This window comes from Abramis brama (genome assembly GCF_963993115.1).
Source record: "Abramis brama genome assembly, chromosome: 19".
NCBI classification, from domain to species: Eukaryota; Metazoa; Chordata; class Actinopteri; order Cypriniformes; family Leuciscidae; genus Abramis; species Abramis brama.
The window spans coordinates 22,021,920-22,040,206 of NC_139981.1; the positions used below are offsets into that span (position 1 = coordinate 22,021,920).

General features: G+C 36.4%; 1 protein-coding gene across 2 annotated transcripts in view; it reads left to right on the forward strand.

Annotated features, from left to right (window-relative positions):
- Window positions 1-18,287, forward strand: part of LOC311069234 (uncharacterized protein) — a 161,753-nt gene that overhangs the window by 19,136 nt on the left and 124,330 nt on the right. The window contains exons 8-9 of one of the 2 annotated variants that reach the window (XM_084092249.1): window positions 1,623-1,742; window positions 2,101-2,163. In XM_084092249.1, the coding sequence (XP_083948375.1) occupies window positions 1,623-1,742; window positions 2,101-2,163 (183 nt within the window). The remainder of the gene's footprint in view (window positions 1-1,622; window positions 1,743-2,100; window positions 2,164-18,287) is intronic. The other variant, XM_084092250.1, reaches the window with a different exon arrangement.

Below are 18,287 nucleotides of genomic sequence, written 5' to 3' on the forward strand. Positions count from 1 at the left end.
AAGTGTGTACACCCCTATGTTAAATTCCCATAGAGGCAGGCAGATTTTTATTTTTAAGTATTTTTTATTTATTAATTTTTAGGATACTATGCATCCTGATAAAGTTCCCTTGGCCTTTGGAATTAAAATAGCCCCACATCATCACATAGCATTCACCATACCTAGAGATTGGCATGGTTTTATTTCAGTTAGCCTAAAAGCTAGTTTGATTTGCATTGAGAGATGATCTTATGGAAAGTACCCCATGCCAATCTCTAGGTATGGTGAATGCTATGTGATGATGTGGGGCTATTTTAATTCCAAAGGCCAAGGGAACTTTATCAGGATGCATAGTATCCTAAAAATTACTTAAAATTATTACCTAAAATACTTAAAAATAAAAATCTGCCTGCCTCTATGGGAATTTAACATAGGGGTGTACACACTTATGCACCATGTATTTTAAGGAAGAACATTTATTTATTTACGATACATTATTCATTCACAAAGAAAATTGGTGTCCTAAAAGGTTGGATTTTTCCTAATTTTTTAAATTAAGGCATTAAGTTCAATTTCCAAAATATGATTTTTTATTCCTCTTTTTAGTCAACTTTAGCATGGGTGTATTAACTTATGCATTGCACTGTATATGTATATAAACAATACAATTACCAAATGATGTGATAATTTAAATATTACATTGTTTATATTCAAAATTGAACTACCTTTTTTGCAATTATTGACTTTTAATAATTTTAGAGTTTAAATAAATGTATTAAATAACAGTACTCTGTATGTTTTGGATTCACTAAAAAACTGCCTCTTAAGCATAATTTATTTGGAAATCTAAGGAACCCCTAAAGGGACATGGGGAAGAAAAAACATATGAAATGGGAGGAAAAATAATTTGTCAATGCTTTTGTTGTTTTGCGTTCCCTCGAGAAACTTTGAGAAAAAATGTTTTGCGAACAAACGCAAAGTTTCTCGGAGGAACGCAAACTTTATGCGAGCGAACGCAAAGTTCCAAAATTTTGCACAGTAATACTGAAGAAAATGGGTAACATTTTACAATAAGGTTCATTAGTTAACATTAGTTAATGTATTAACTAACATTACCTAACAATGAGCAAAACATTTGTTACAGTATTTATCAATCTTTGTTAATGTTAGTTAATAAAAATTTAGCTCTTCATTGTTTGTTCATGTTAGTTCACCGTAGATTAACTAATGTTAACAAGTGCAACCTTTGATTTTAATAATGTATTAGTAAATCTTGAAATGAATATTAACTAAGATTAATAAATGCTGAAGAAGTATTGTTCATTCTTAGTTCATAGGTAGTTAACTAATGCTAACTAATGAACCTTATTGTAAAGTGTGACCAGAAAATGCACAAATGCTCTTCCCAAATTCTTCAGAATTGAACTCATATTAATATGACTTTACAGCGCCAAATGATATATTTAGCATAACAAAGTTTGCCAGTGTTATGCATTTCAGAAGATGAATATGCATGCAGTATGCATGTAGAAAATCCCCCACATATCCTATTCAAAGCATAATAATTGATTATCTTGGTCTACAATAATTGTCTGAATACTTTATCACAGTCTAATGTATTGCCTTATTTTCAATCTGACCAGTGTGAACCTGTAGTAACCCACAACCCCACAGCGGCCCCGCTGGTCACAGGATACCTCCACAGAATGCTGTCCATGCCAGCTCAGCTCCCCACTGACCGATGCCACTGTCCTGCTCTGAAGGTAAAGTTAAACCATGAAAGCATTCTTAAAATGAGCGAGTTAGCACTCAACAATGGATCTTGAGGTAATGCCGCATGCAAAATGAATGGCCAATTAAAGCACATTTATGCCAGTCCGTATACCTGGATGACAGCCAGAGACAGAAATAACAGCTTATTAGAAGCAATTTAGCACAAATAAGGGGGTGTTTGGGCACAGACATGCACTTCATCAGCGGGCGATGCTCAGCTAATCTCTTCTGAAGTACAAAGAGCCAGAGTTCAGGCTAGGACTCCTCTTTGAATTTTGATCAGTGTTTTAGACCTCAGCCCATTTAGCATATTAACATTGCATTATGTAACTTATGTGTATTTAAAAGGGGGATCAAGGGCTTCCAGTTTTGGCAGGACATTCTGGACAAAAGGGAGATAAAGGAGACATGGTAAGGAATGGGTTTCATCAATCACGCATTGATTCTAAATACTACAAAATGGCTTAGTTCTTTGTTCAGTGACATTTCATAGATTTGTCCTTTAAAAGATGTGACAAGCTGGTTTTCAGGACAAGTTGCTTTATGGCAGTTTTCTTGACATTATTATCAAATTTTTGGTACACTTTAATTCGTTAGTTATTATTATCCAAACATATTTAAAGTGATTTTTGGCTTATCTGTGAGGCGTTAAGGATCTTGGCAGTAAATAGATCTGTTCCCTTCCTTGTGTCACTTAGAGTTTGGAGCCTCTGTAAGAATGTTTGGAATTCACACAAATGAACAGCTGATGATATATTTGTTAAGGACAAATGGTCTTTAAGGTCATTAGTCAAATTAGTTTGTTGTGTTTTGGAATAGAGACGTTTCTTGACAAGAACCACTTGCTTAGTCCGGGGTGGGAAATTCGGAATACCTTTTGGGAACGAGCAGCCAATAAATTTGCACTCCTATAGGACCAACTTCTGAGAAATGTTGCTTTACTTTCTACATAATTAATGCGGCTGCTGGCAAAATTGTTGTTTTTTTGTTTTCAAATCCAGTAGGAAATGAGACTACAGTTTTTCTATTGATCTCTTTCAAATTACCCTGCACAACAAGTCACATTACTGTAGCCTTTGTTGCAAATGGAATTGTTGTCTATGTGTATGAAATTTATCAGACAAATGTCTGTTCAGTTAATTGCTCAGTCAAACAACAAAGCTTCTTTTATATCTTGCAGTAGGTGTCAATTGACAACTGGAGTTTGTTATATTGTTGCATTTTGTTGCTCCTGCTGCTTCAGATGTCACATTTTTCAGTGATTGAATCCTCAACGAATGACTGTTCAATGTCATGCTAAATGTGTTTTATGAAATATTATGCAGCGTTTTCTCAATGTAATAGAATATACAGGACAAGTGTAATTACATTTGGAACAAGAACATGGCCAATAGCACATATTGAATTTATGATGCATTTCCAAGACATTGCATCAGAGCTGTGAATTTAACATTTTAACAGAGGCCTGCTGAAGGTGAAAGTGAATTTTATAGTTTTCCAGGTGCCTCTATGCTTGATAAAATCATTGTTTTGGCTACTGGAATCTCAAGTATCGTTACAGTATACGGGCAGATAATTGGATAATTCAGCATTTCATGACACTCTAGGCTATTGTTTTCTTTTTTTGTGGATCGCTATACTGTGTATGTGCATGCTTCGGTTCTCAAGTTGTCATGGCTGGAATGCTACATAGCTCCCGTGGAATAAGTGGACAATCCCATGGGATATTCTGGGATCGGGTTTAACGCTTGTCGGAGACTCAAATCTCCATTTGCAGTAGTTTAAAGTCAATAGGTCATCACAGAGAATTTTCTTTCTTCCATTGTCCTATTTTAGAATGAAACACGCTTGCATATCTGCCTCTGACTTTCGTCTTGTCACAGGAGGGCGGTCGTTAATCAGCGCTCAGTGTCAGAACTGTCGGGACACACTTAAATTGTTGCCCCTTGATCGTGATGATATTAGACGAAGGGACATTAACATTCCACTAGAAAGCATTTTATTGGACAAAGAAACTATATAGACCTTAGTGAATTCAAAACTCATTCATTTTCTTAAATTTGACTTTGATTTCTTGGGGGACATTCAGACACTTATTTTATTGCCATTTTCTCATTTAATTTAAAATATTTTAGCATATTTGTCTTTGGACACAGTGAGCTACTTCGCCTGGACACACTCAGAGCTCACAAATATGGACTAAAAGACAAAAACCTCACATTTTCAATTACATGAGGTCTTTTTGAGTGTTATTTTGTCAGCAGTTATTTTCTAGTATCAATTATTCATACATTTTTTGTCTTATGGCTTTTGTCTTGTCACTCACTCATTAAAGGGGCATTCCACCCATAGGAACATTGTTTTTTATTGAAAGTGGGTCATATATGTAGTCGAAATGTAAAATAAATTTTGAATTTGGTGCCTTTGTGACCAAGGAAAGACAAAAAATAACTTCAGGATGCATTTGTATGAAAGACAACAACTCCCACAATGCACCACATTGCACAGCTCTGCAAGCCACTCCCACTAATCCAGAACATATCTGCATATAAGAGAAATCACTCTTCCGTCTACAAGGCTAGCTACCACCAGAGCTTGAAATTAATTTCACACAAAATGTCTAGTTAGTTGGCGAACTCATTAGTGCATTACTCCTCGTTTGTATTTCTTTCGAAAAGGTGAATTATTGCATGGTACCTGGATGTTCAGTCAGAACATATGCGGTGCGAAACTAGGATAGTTCACAACACAAACATCCGTGTCCTCGTCTGATTCAGAGATTTCGTCCAGGCGAAATTGTTATCGTTGAAATTCTTTGCCGCAGACGGACTCTATCTCTGTGTTCGTAGTTGCATAATGAGATCACCGGCGCCACCAGTCCGCCCTAACTCGAGCCAGTCCGGGCTCCTCGTCCGCGGCAGGCAGGTCTTCTGCCTCGGCTGCTCTTCGCTATAATGCGGCTTGTAAAGGTAGCCACAAACACCTGATTCAAGCATCAGACTTCCGAAATCCTCTTCTTCTATATCATATTGAGCACTCTCCTCCGCTATTGTCATAACTTTACATCTGTCTCCACAGCGCCTGTTAGCTTAGCTTCAAACAAGATGGAGGATATTGCTTTCAGTTTCAGAGAGTAAAGTCTCACCCACTGATCTGTAATAGGTCTGTAGCGTGAGCGGGTCCCGCCCCTGGGAAAGATTGGAGAGATGAGGAACTAGTGCTTGTAGTCTCAACAGAAATCCCCCCCTCTTACACTTCCTCCGACAATGACGCAAAATGACGATTTTTGCGTCATTGTGGGAGGAAGTGTAAGAGGTAAATAACGGATTTCTCCCGTCTCAGGGGAAAATGAGAGAGTGTTGCACGACCATTCAATAGTATGACTGGGTTTCTAACAATGCAAAGCTTAGTGCAAATGGGTGGAGTGTCCCTTTAATCAACATTCACTGTCAAAATAGTCTGGACACACTTAATTTGTTGGCCATATTATTACTTTTCTGAATGTGTAGATTAGAAAAGTTTGCACTCATTGAGTGGGTGTAAAGTTTTGCAAACAGAATATAATTAACTTCTGTCCATGCTCATTTATTTTTCATAAGACCCCATAAAACTGATTGACAAATGCTTTATGGTGCAGCAGTGTACCATTTTCGATTTCTAATGCTACACAAAAAAAAGGCTTTTTTTAAAAAATATTTACGAATGTCAATTACAATTACAACATTTAAAATTAAATGGAATAATCCGTACATATTATCAATTAAGAATTTGTATAAGAAACTGTTTTATTAAGCTCTAGTTTTTTTTTTTTTTTTTTACTCATTTAATATTCGTAATCCATAATATGAAAAATATGTAAGGATTAATCAATTTAATTTGGAATTTTACTATAATTGAATCTTAAAAACAGGCTGAAATATTGTTTTGAGCGCTGTTTCAGGTGGTATAATGGGGAGGGACACTCTCATCCTAGAAGGAATTTTATTGAACAAAACATTTGCCTTGGCCCCTGTAAAGTCATTTTTACATTTTGGTTGTTTTTGCGTGTCCAAGTGTTTGTCATCTTTTAGTAGTGTGCGTTGGCCTAATAAACGGCATGGCGTCTTTATGTAAATTATCATTGTGGTTACATAAGCATATTGTGTGTATTTGCCACATTTACATTAAACTGAGGTTGTTTAAGCCAAAAGGCTCATATCCAGCATTGGGGGAAGAATCGGGCCCACTTTTATTTTTTTTTGCAATGTGGGAATTCATGGATGTTGGAAACTGAAAACGCATTACAGATAAACGAAGCACACGCATTTCACGGCCGGCGATATTTCCGGCGTCTCCTGCTGACTCTGTTCTCTTATTGCTTCCTCAAAGAGAAACATTTGAATATCATAGACGAGCAAGCTGGTATCAAACGGGCATTTCAAGCTTTGTGTTGGCGATGTAATTTGTCAACGACACACCATTCTTAGTGATGTTTTTTATTTAAAAAAAAAAGAAGTGCAAAGTTATGGAGGATGGGAGGATGGGAGGATGCATGCATATGTATTAGAGCACAGGCTAGATTTACTGCAGCATGGTGAATGGAAAAGGGGGGAAATAAAATCTTATATTTATAGACTGCATGCAGAACTTATTTACTTACTAGAGTGTCTATTTTTGAATTGCCTGATAGTATTTTTCACTATATTGAATTGCTTGGCGTCTTGTGTACCATTCATGTATGCTAGAGGATCTGTATTTTGCTTTTTGCAAGCATAATGTATGCTAAAAACCAATTGTGTTTAAAAGTTTTAACCTAAGTATTAACTTAAATCCGGTTACATTAAACATTAGATGTATAAACCAGCCAATAAGTGTAATATGTTGTAAGACTACTAACCAACAGCTATTTAATGCACTTACAGAACATGGTCACGAGAGCCAGGTGTTTAATGGATGTATTAGTGATGTGTTTCATTAAATATTTGTAGTCTCCGACTGTGAACACGGTCAACCCCAGAAGAGAAACCGAATATAAAATGCAGCCGATTTTCAAGGTAGTGTACGGCTATTACAGCGTTCTGAGCTATTAAGCTCACCGAATGTCACCCAAAGGTTAATTGCAGTGACCTACACAAGAACCCTTTCTCTGGATCACTTCGAACGTGTTTCTCAAAAGAGTTTGTACCCAGCGATGAAAATTGCCAGTCGCAATCGTGTTTCATGGATTGAGTGAAGTGGGATTAATCGCATGAGGAGTTCTGTTCAGAGCGAACCAGCATTTCTAGATCCTTAATACTAGCCGATGCACAACACGTCCAAAATGCAATTACCTGGGCTGGTTTTGTTGTTATGGAGATGTACTTTCTGACCACACTGCCTCCCTAAGAGTTCTCTCTCTCCCTGTAATCCAATATTCGACTAGGAACCAAAACGACATGAGTGATTTTTGGACAGCAAACCTAAATTCAGGGGCCACCGGCATGCCTGAATTATTTATGAACCGGAGCAGTTGTTTTAATGGCCTCGCAATTCATTAAACCTCACTCAATATTGTTCTTTGTAAACGGATTAAAATCGAGGGAATTTCAAGGTTATTTTTAGGTTGAATTTGACAGCATTAGTGTAGTTTGATTGATGGACCCTATTGCTTAATAACAAAATAGGAAGTTTGTGTTTTATTGTTTTTCCCTCCACCACTTAATTTCTTTGTGTGTACTGCAAATTTCAGTGAAAAACTTTCACTGTAAAAAAAAAAAAAACTGTATGTTCAGCACATTATCAAGTAAAAGAAATGAACTCAACACTTAGGGCCCTATCATACACCCGGTGCAATGCGGCGCCAGATGCGATCCAAGTGTTTTTTGCTAGCTTCAGCCCAACGCAGTTATTATTTTCACGTCCTGCGCCACGTTGTTTAAATAGCAAATGCATTTGCGCCCATCTGTTCGCTCATGGGCGTGCTGGTCTGAAAACGAGGTGTGTTCAGGTGCATTGATGGCGCATTGCTATTTTGAGGCAACTGAAATAGAGTTGGCGCCATTGACTTTAGACCAGGTTTCAGTTGGTCAATGGTGCCAACTTTATTTCAGTTGCCTCAAAATAGCAATGCGCCAACAATGCAGCTGAACACACCTTGTTTTCAGATATTAATTTTTTATTTAAAGAGCGCATTAATAATATGCGCCTATAGGCGGGTCCACAACGCGCATACACTTTGTCCCGTAGATGGTCTGCTTGCGCGCTTTAACCTCACGCACGAGCAGATCCATTTCCTCTCTGGAGAAGCGTTCAGTTTTTCCGCTTGCAAATTCTGTCATGTAAATAGCGAATCCGCCAACTGGCGCGAGCGCAGCTAGCTTTTAAAGGGAATGTGAGATGAGACTCTGATTGGTTTATTGCACGTTACACCCAAAACACACCCTTTTTCTAAGAGAATAGGGACAACCCTTTTAGACCATGCACCGGGTGCGCCGACCATTTTTGCCGTCGTTAAACTGGCAAAAGTGGATTCGGACACGTCCTAAGTGCACTTGCGCCCTACGCTTTAGATCATGCGCGTAGATCGTTAAAATAAGGCCCTTAGAATCTAAATTGTCTTCTTTGTTTTGATTTGACTTTTTAATTATTCTATTATATAATTTTATATTTAAGCAAATAAGAAAGTGCTGTTGTATGGAAGATTTATTTATTTAGTTATTTGCTTGTCTTTATTTTTATTTTTTTTATATTATCATATATTTTTATTTATATTTGTTTGTTTATTTGTTTGTTTGTTATTATATAATAGAATTGGTCCCTACTCAGTTACAATTTAAGACGATATTCCAAAACCATGGCACACTCAGATTAGCCCTGCTAGTACTACACGTGGACCACAGACTTGCAGTAGTTTTACTCTATTAACCTTGACTCTAATGTTCTCAGGCACGTCAAACAAGGTTACTGTGGGTCTTGAGCTTGTAGCCTCCCAATTATCGAGTAATATTATCCAGCTCTGCAGCTGCCGGCCAGTGTGTTACAAAGAGCCCCAGACAGCTGTAATGGTGCAGAGCACTATAGACCTCACAACCCACTGCTTAATGTGTCAATACGGGATTGTCCACCAACATGCCCATCTGCCACGTCTTCTCCAGGGGGATGCAGAGAAAGACAAGGAGAGAAGGTATGACTATTTGAGTGGCATCGCTGTGGCGGATGTTAACGGAGGCTTTTGACTGTCTCCTTGCTGTAAGCTGGATGCCACACTAATAGATTTGTATGATCTCAATGATCTTGAGAAATCATTAGTCTGTCATTAGTTTCTTTCCAGTGTCTTCATGGGCAGCAACGGGACCAAAATCTGCAAACCGCACTGTTAGACTTTTAGCATAATACGCAGGGTATCATAAACTCATTTTAGGAAGATAGATGCAGAAATTGCCAAAGCATTCCTGTGAATTTCACTGTACAGTGTGACAGGTGGTATATGTAGCCTGATGTTTCTCTGCAGATGTTATGAATATCTCTCATGAAACTATGGTAATGCAAAACAAGTGAGCTTTATCGCCCTGTAGGATTAGACGAAACCTCTTGGAAGTATTGAAGGATTGCCACTAGCCAAATTGGTGCCCTTCACTACAAAACGCTTTCAAAACTTAGTGAGCTACATATCTAGACAGTATTTTAAGGCATCATATTCATGTCAATGCTGCCTTTAACATTACATTATTTTGACCAAGATCCTTCACATATGGCAAGTCCCAGATTGCACTGCAGCAACTCGTTTTTGTTTTATCGAATATTGTAGTATTTATTGTAAATAATGTATCCAAGCATATTTTTTTTTATTTAAATTGTAATCTTCAATCATAACTTCCCCAGTCGCTTGCAGTGACTTCTCTTCTCTGATGACACGTTTTTAGGCACGAGGGCGGGACAACCTGTCACTCACATGACATCACAGCAATAGCAAACCACAACCATCCAATCAAATCCCAATGGACAAAGTCAAGTCCCGCCCTAGTTTTTTTTTTCAGTACCAGTACCAAATCAAAAGTACCAAAAAAAAGGTTAAAAACAAAGATAGAAACACCTACACTGTTGTTTTTGTTGTTGTTGTTGTTTTTGAAAAAAAGTAATATTGTGAAATATTATTTCATTTGAAAATAACATTTCCTTGAAGAATACAATATACAATATATTTTTTTAAAAATCCTCACCCTAAACTTTTGAACGGTATAGTGTTAATGGTTCAATATAATTAAAAATTGATTACTTTACCCAATATTTTATTTGTTCTAGTTGTATGCATTAGATTTATTGTTTTGTTAGGCTCAGGTAACAAACTCTACTGAAGTCAACTGTCAGGTGAGTTATATAATTGCCAGTTTATAGTGTACCAAATCAGTAATTTGAGTATATATTTAGAGAAGAAGGCAGAGCAAGGCAGTTCATTATGTTTTGAAACCAAGCTAAAGTGTCTATTGAAAGATTCACACGTCACATAAATTTTAGCACGCTTTAAAAGCTTCTAATCGTTCCAAAGCAGCAGGGACGCATACTATAGTATTTTATTGCTGTTGTAAAATTTTTAGAAAACTCTGTGGAGAAAATTAGCCCATGAACCTCGATTATGAGACACATCATTACCCAATGGTGCTTATACAAATCTCGTCAGCTTCAGACTTGTCAATTTCAAGCAACAATTTATACATCAAGAACTCTTGTTATAGATCACTGATGAACTGTAAGAGCTGTCAGATCTGGCCAGAGTATTTGGTGTTTTCTTCTGTAAATGAAGTTGTTATTCTTCAGGGTGACAGGGGCATAGCTTCTTCTCCTGATCTGGATGGTATTTCTGGAAAGGTACGCATTTATCCACCCTGACTGTTTTATAAATGCTTAAAGAAAGGATAGGTTGTCTGGAAGACTTTGAATAGCACCTTGCGATAGTAAGTGGCATCTAAATAGAGTTTCTGTCACTAGTCTGAAGTGCTTCTTCACAGAGAGGTCCGATAGCACACTTTCAGAGTGCCATTCCACTCTTTCTGAGGATGCATTGGGTGAAAGTATTTTTTGTCTGCCAGTGGTTCTTCACCAGATGCATATAATCTGCTAGAAAGGTTTATTTTATCCTGGGCTGTCTGAAGAGTCTTGAAATCAGATTACGGCGAAGGGATCTCTTCTATCAGTCAGATTGGGATTAGACAGTGACAGACCACAAGGGACGAAGTCTGCAAATGTATGACTCAACATGCTTGTATCGGACTGCGCTGTACACTTCTGGAATCTTAATTGTAGAGTTGCTTTGTGGGAGAAAAGGCTTTCATTTTAAGGTACTTACTTACTGTAGCTACTGGAGATGGGCTATACAATGTGTATGAAGATTAACAGAATCTGACTGAAGACATTTAGTTGTTTTAGACTATCAAGATATGAAGGTCTTGCACTGAAATAGGTTTTTTTTGTTTAGTACACATTGTTTTTTTGGGTTAAGTAGTGCTTTCAAGGCAACACTGTATTAACCTGTATTTAGCGACCCGGATCTATATCTAACATGGATGGATCTCTACCAGTTGTGATAATATAAAACTCTCCTGATATAGGAGTAACAATTATAGAAGAATAAAATAAAGCATATTTTGTTACCTTTTGGAGCTTGGAAGGGTTCAGTTTGAGCAGATGTTTTATCATCAGAGCTCATTTCCCAGTACATTCAGCATCTGGCTCATATTCGCCATCTCAAACATATTCTCAAAACTATCATTTTCAACATCTTCAAAATCAATATTTTGATTGCTGACAGCTTATTTACCAGATCCACCATAAGTGACAGTGACACTAATATTTGATTGTGTTCAGTTCTTGCTCTGCAGTAAATCACTGAGACATTTCAAGTTTTGCTGATGATTTTTCCTATTCTTTTGTTTTCTTCCTGCGGGAACTGTGAGTAAAACGTCACTTCATCAATGTATATCAGACAGTGCCAACCTGTGGAACAAAGGTGAATTGCAATTATTAAGTCATCAAAGATTCAATTATAGTTATGCAGAAAAAATATACCTACACCGTTACACACCCACAATTAAAAAAAATAAATAAAAAAAATAATGGGAAAATGCATTCATTTATAATTTTATTTTCTTATTATATTGTTTATAATGAATTGATTGAGGAATATTAAGAAGGTTGATGTCTACCTTTAAAAAAAGAATGAGGATGGTGGTAGTAAATGACATATCGGGTCACTAAAGACCCAAGGTATGTGTTTAAGGGTTAAACTTCCTTGTTTTCTTTTCCACCCTTATTCAGATTAATGTTCTTTTTTTATAGATCATTTCAGACTTGGATGTGCTCTCTGTATTTTATAGAAAGGCTGTCAGTTGATTAAAAGTTTAATCAGATTAATCGCGTGTACAATATCTGTTAAGACAAGCCCCCAAATTAATAATATTCAAAAACATTATGTGCATTTTATGTGGCATGAAAAGTGACTTTAGAATTTGTTCTCTGTAAGAAAAATCTGTTGAAAAATAAGCAATGTCCTGGCAGAAAAATACCAGTACATTTTCCATTAAGTTTACAGACATTTCTTTTAATCCTAAAATTCATATTAACATGGTATATTGTCATATTTTATTGACTTTTCTTAGTGTTTTCGTCATATAGCAGAATTTTCTTTTTCAAAATCCCCAAATTCTCTGTCATTTCGCTGCAGACTCTGAAAAAAAATGGCATGGCAAAACTTGGCATTTCAAGCTTGAATTACTCTGAATCACATTTTTATGAATTTGTGCAGAGCCTAAAATAAAGCCTAAAATATAAGCTTACCTTAAACTTTAACACTATTCTTTTACTGCCTTGCAGGCACTGGAAATTGTATTTTTGCAAAAGTGAATCTAGTTTAGTTTTTTTTTTAAAGTTTTTTTGGTGAACGGCATGGCAGGGCATTGCAGGTGAAAAGGTAAACAGCTTCAGTTTATCACCTTGAACTCAAGGAGAATTCACATTTCTGATTTCCATTTCATGCTATTAATATTTGATTCAGCTGCAAAGTCACGGATGTAGTGGAGTCTGAACCCATGCTGTCAGTACTTCTAAAAAGCAAACACTCTTTTCTCTTACCTTCTCTTATTGCTTTACATGCAAAAAAACAAACACATTTGCATAGACATGCTGTAGCTTGGAAACCAACGGTGTTCTGCCTAGAGTGCATTGGCTGCATACATATTCATGTGTATATAAATCCCTTAATGTAGATGGGCAATTTAACGTGCTGTAATTAAGACTGTCCAATTCGTAATCATCTCACCATGATCAGACCAAAAAACAACCGACTCGTACAGTGAAAGACAGAGAGATTGTGTTTCTTTGGCCCCTGGAGAGCATAGGGTGGCACTTTGTGCATCACAGAGAGTGAACTGTAATTATGAGCTGGTGCAGAACCAGTTTTATTGAATCTCATTAGTGAACAATAGCCTGTTTTAGTAGACACAAATAATGGGTAGCTTACAGAAAAGAACCAGAATTATGCACTTATGTTGCTATAGTTTTACTAGTTGTATTATGGTGTATATATATTTTTGTATATATTGATAATATTCAATAAGTAATACATTATTATTATTTAATATTGATGCTTTTTCGATATAATCAATGGACTCCAATTTTGATGTCCATTTTTTTGAGGAAGTTATCTGAAAACTATGCATTGAACATTTTGTGGTGCAATATGGTGCTTTTTGACAACTTAGTGTACAGAAAAAATATTTTCCAATAATTATGTAATTGTAATGATGTCACACAACTTGTGTTCGACTAATAAAATTGTCCTGTCGTTTGACTTTTAAATTACTTTGAATTCAGTGACTTCATCTTCCTGACATTCAGATTCGACTATTTTAATAAAACAATTTTGGAGGTCTCCTACAACACACTGTAAAAAAAAATTACATCCCCAAGTAAAAAATTTCAAGTGACCGATAACATCTAAATTTTTCAATTAGTCTGACGTATTATTTCTCATTGAGCCAATGTTAACAGACTATTGCAACAAGAATTTCACTTGGGCCAATTTAAAAATTTAGATGTTATCGGTCACTTGAAATTGTTGATTTGGGAGGGTTAGACATTTTTTACAGTGCAGGTTTACATGTATTCAAGGTCAAAAAACACTATTTTTCTCATAATATACATTGCACATCACCTCTTTGCATCATCAGTGTATAAAACGGTTCGATAAAGGATTCAATCTCTCTAAACTCCTTTCCGGGAGCTTTCTCTGCTCTGGTTGGTCAGCTGGCCAAGTCTGTTGTGATTGGTTGACCGCTTACAGCATGTGTCAGAAACGAAACCCCCATTACCATATCTGAATTTCAGGTCAAAATAGAGGTTGTTCACAGGCAGCCAATGAAGACCATAGACTGGCATTATGCAAATTTGTTATAAACCTACATAGATGAAACCTCATTTCAGCAGTTCAGAATCGATTCTTTCAGGAGACAGTAACTTTGTCGTATGTGTACTTTGATCTTTAAGACCAGGCCTTTTACAGTCACAAACAGCTATATTACACTCTGCATGAAAGGTATTATAAATAAAAAAGCATAATAGGGGCACTTTAAAATTCACACTCCTGAATTGAATGGTAGCCAGTTCTCACAATCTTTTTACCCGTCCCTGTAGACAACATCTAGATCCTTCCATTAGCAGTGAGAAAATCTGCATTGTTAGATGGCTCTGACCTAGTAATTTGGATTGGATCTCCAATGAATCAAACGTAACTGAGAGTTGTCGTGACATGATGTAGAAACCAAATGCTCAGCAAGGTGCACATATTCTCGGTCACTCTCACTATATCTGTAATGTATTAGCGTGTCCTGAGGATCGACATGCAGCTGTCAGCTTCACCTGCTAGACCGTTAAACACATTTAATCCTTAGTACATGCTGGTACGTCTTTCAATTGTAAGTGCACAGATTTCTGGCAAATATTGCCAGAATACAGTTATCCCAGCAACACAAAGATTAACTGATCTACTTTGTCTAGGATGTTTATATTATCTATACATTCACATTTTGGGGGATTTGACACTTAAAACTTTGCAGACCCTTTACAAACAGCTATATTACACACTGCATGAAAGCTGCATGGGGATTTGTTGATTTGAGGAAAATATATGCAGGAGTTTCAGCATTACACCGAGGTACAGGTGCAATTCCGTTGTCGATGAAAAGATGAACTCATTAAATCATTAATGGGCTTGTAATACAGTAACAGTTTATGCATTCTCATTTTCTACAGACATTTACAGCAGGTCGTAATCCATGATACTTTTTCAAAGGAATTGTGGTTTCTTCTAGTTGTCGACTGATGTGTCGCTAAACTCAGTTTATTTGCTGATATTTGACATTTTTTTAATTATCGACATCTGCCGATGTGTCGGAAGTGGGGCTTTTATTTTGACAGTTGCTGCACCAAGTTTTGGGGGGCTGTTTACACGACACCATTTTCAGCTAAAACATTTTTTGAAAACGGTCTCCGTGTAAACTACAAAAAAGCGAATCTCTGAAAATGATGATATCATGCACATGCATATTACGTGTTCAATCGTGTTTCATCGCAATCTAATGGCTTGGCAGCAGAATACAGTGTTTTTAGTCATTTTCGCGAATGCGTGTGAATGGGGATCGGTTTGACAATGGTGTCATCTGTACGCTGAAAAATTTGAAGGAAAAACTTTTCCGTTTTAAGCGTTATCGTTGTCGTGTAAACGCATCTTTAATTAGTTTCCTTAATTGGTTTGTTAATAGTTCCTTAATAACTGTTCTAAAACATTATTGGGAAAATAGTATTCTGTGTTTACAAAGAGAGTAAACCGTATACGACAAGATATTATAATGTTACTTTTCTATTATTAGTAATAGGATGGCAAACACTAATATTTTCTCATCAACTGTCAAGTCTTTGAATATCTAGTAAACATTTAATTTCACAAACCTTGCAGACTTAATCGAATTCAGCTGTGAGATTTTCTGAAGTGTGTATTTGTAGACTGCATACAAACGTGTGTATTCTGTGCGTGACGGTCAGTCCGTGCGAACTCAGTTCAGCGTCGCTGGAGACGTACAGTCGACTAACGTTGGATATTTCAAACTATGCTGCGCTTTATCCAATTTCACATGACTGTATCCTATATATAATAAGTCATGTGAAAAAGAAAGGACACCCTTTAGAATTTTATGGTTTTACGTATCATAGCAATAAAAATCATCTGGTTGTCAGCAGGTCTTACAATTAACATAAGTAAATTCAACCTCAGATGAACAATGACAACACCACATATTACACCGTGTCATTATTTATTTAGCGAAAATAAAGCCAAAATGGAGAAGCCATGCGTGACAATCTAAGTACACCCTATGATTCAGTTGCTTGTTGAGCCACTTTTAGCAGCAATAAGTTGAAGGAATCGTTTTTTGTATGACAGTTTCAGTCTCTCACATCATCCTGGAGGAATTTTGGCCTGCTCTTCTTTACAACGTTGCTTCAGTTCATTGAGGTTTGTGGGCATCTGTTTATGAGGGTCCCGCCGCAACATTTCAGTCAGGTTGAGTTCTGGACTAATAGACTGGGCTAGTGCAACACCTTGAGTACTATTTCTTCTCACTTTTTCATTTGTAGTTTTATTTCAATGCAAGAAGATGGCTCAGGACAGCGCATATTACTTTCATAACACTTGTATACTTGTTTTTTGACAACTTGTGTATATAATGGATCAGACAAAAAACTTCAAGCGGTTGTCATAATTCTTTTCTCCCTCCAGCCAGGGACATTGGTAAGGGTACAGCGGCCCCATCCTTGATTATATTGCCGTGGTGACAGGCAGTTTTATAGCCCGTCTGATAGATTTAGCCATACTTTTAGGGGTGTGTTTAGACTACACAGCCTCCCATGTCATTCAAATAGCCATCAAAGTGTCTCAGAAACACCCATTGTGGCCGATTCTGACCACGCTTCGATATGAAAATAACTTATTTTGCCAGACTGCTGTTGTTCTCTCTGAATTATGTGATGGCGGGGGAGGGATTTTAGCTCTAGAGTTCACAAGCAACAACTTTGATTTCTGCTTCTGTACAAAAACATGGATGTGTGCCTAGATTGTTAGATCTGGTTTACATCTCAAGATGAAAGCAGATTGCTTACTTTTTGAGGCCCTTCTCTTTTGGTTGTTTATCCTAGGTGTTATGTGTTATGTTTTATGGCTAAATTTTGTTATTTCGGTGAGAAATAAATATACCTACCCATACACAAAAGAAATTTATTTGAAATATATTTTCAGAATATATTTTGGAATATATGCAAATATTTGAAATTGGCCCAATATATATTTCAGAATATATTTCAATGTATTTGGAATATATGCCACGTATATTTTTGACACTTTTGGGGACCCATACAGAAAAAAATACATTGAAATATATTCTGAAATATAACAAAAATATATGATGTTAAGTGTGAAATATATTTATTGGGCCAATTTCAAATATTTGCATATATTCCAAAATATATTCTGAAAATATATTTCAAATATATTTCTTATGCGTATGGGTATTCAAGGTCATTTGACTAACACATTTTGATTTTGAATAGAAATTTATTTAATGGCAATCAATCATCAATTAAAACCATTTTGGTACATCTCACTGTTTTTTTTTTCAGCATCATGAACTAGGAGGGCTATGAAAATGTAACATTTGAATTTAAAATTCTAAAAATGCATCTCAAGACCCCTGCATTCTGTTCCATTTTGCTTTGTTTTTGAGCACAAGAATCCTATACATCCTATATGATGGAGAACAAAGTCAGTGTTCAGCGAGTGAAAATATATCAATGCTAAACTTATACTTAGCCTCTAACAAACACACACTAGCAAGTCAAATCTAAGAATTTATTTGCCGATGACTTATGATAGACATTATTTAGTCGTCCAGAGTGAAGATTTAGTCACATATGCAAGTGATTTACTCTCATTGTAGAGGGTTGTTAAGGCAAATGTAGAACACTTAACTTCACATACTAGACATTGAAAATAGACATGTATCATCTCTTCATAGTTCACAGCTGTGAAATGATCATTTTGTGCCAGTGTTTTACACGGTTTGTTGAGAAATCTGGGCAGAGGCGGTGATTGGAGAGTTGCAATTGTTTAAGAATGTGAGTGTGCAATATCAGATATGAGACACAAAGAATACTTTGACATTTCCTTGGGAAAATCCTTACGACAGTAATGAATGGCCATTTCATAAACATGATTGGCAGATGGATTGCAGATAGCATCGTCCAAGACCTTTGAGCTAAAAAGGCGTGCTTGAATGGATATGCGAGAACAGATAACTCTCTAGGGTGAACAAAGCTACTGTCAACTGCTGTTTAAAAATCTGCTTCCTTTTCTTAATATAATGGAGGCTTTTTCCAAACTTCCCTAATTAAATATGATTGCCCTTGATGTTGAAAAGTCAGAACTTTCCAGTTTCCACGCTTTCCTTTGCTATGAACTCCTTACGAATCACACATTA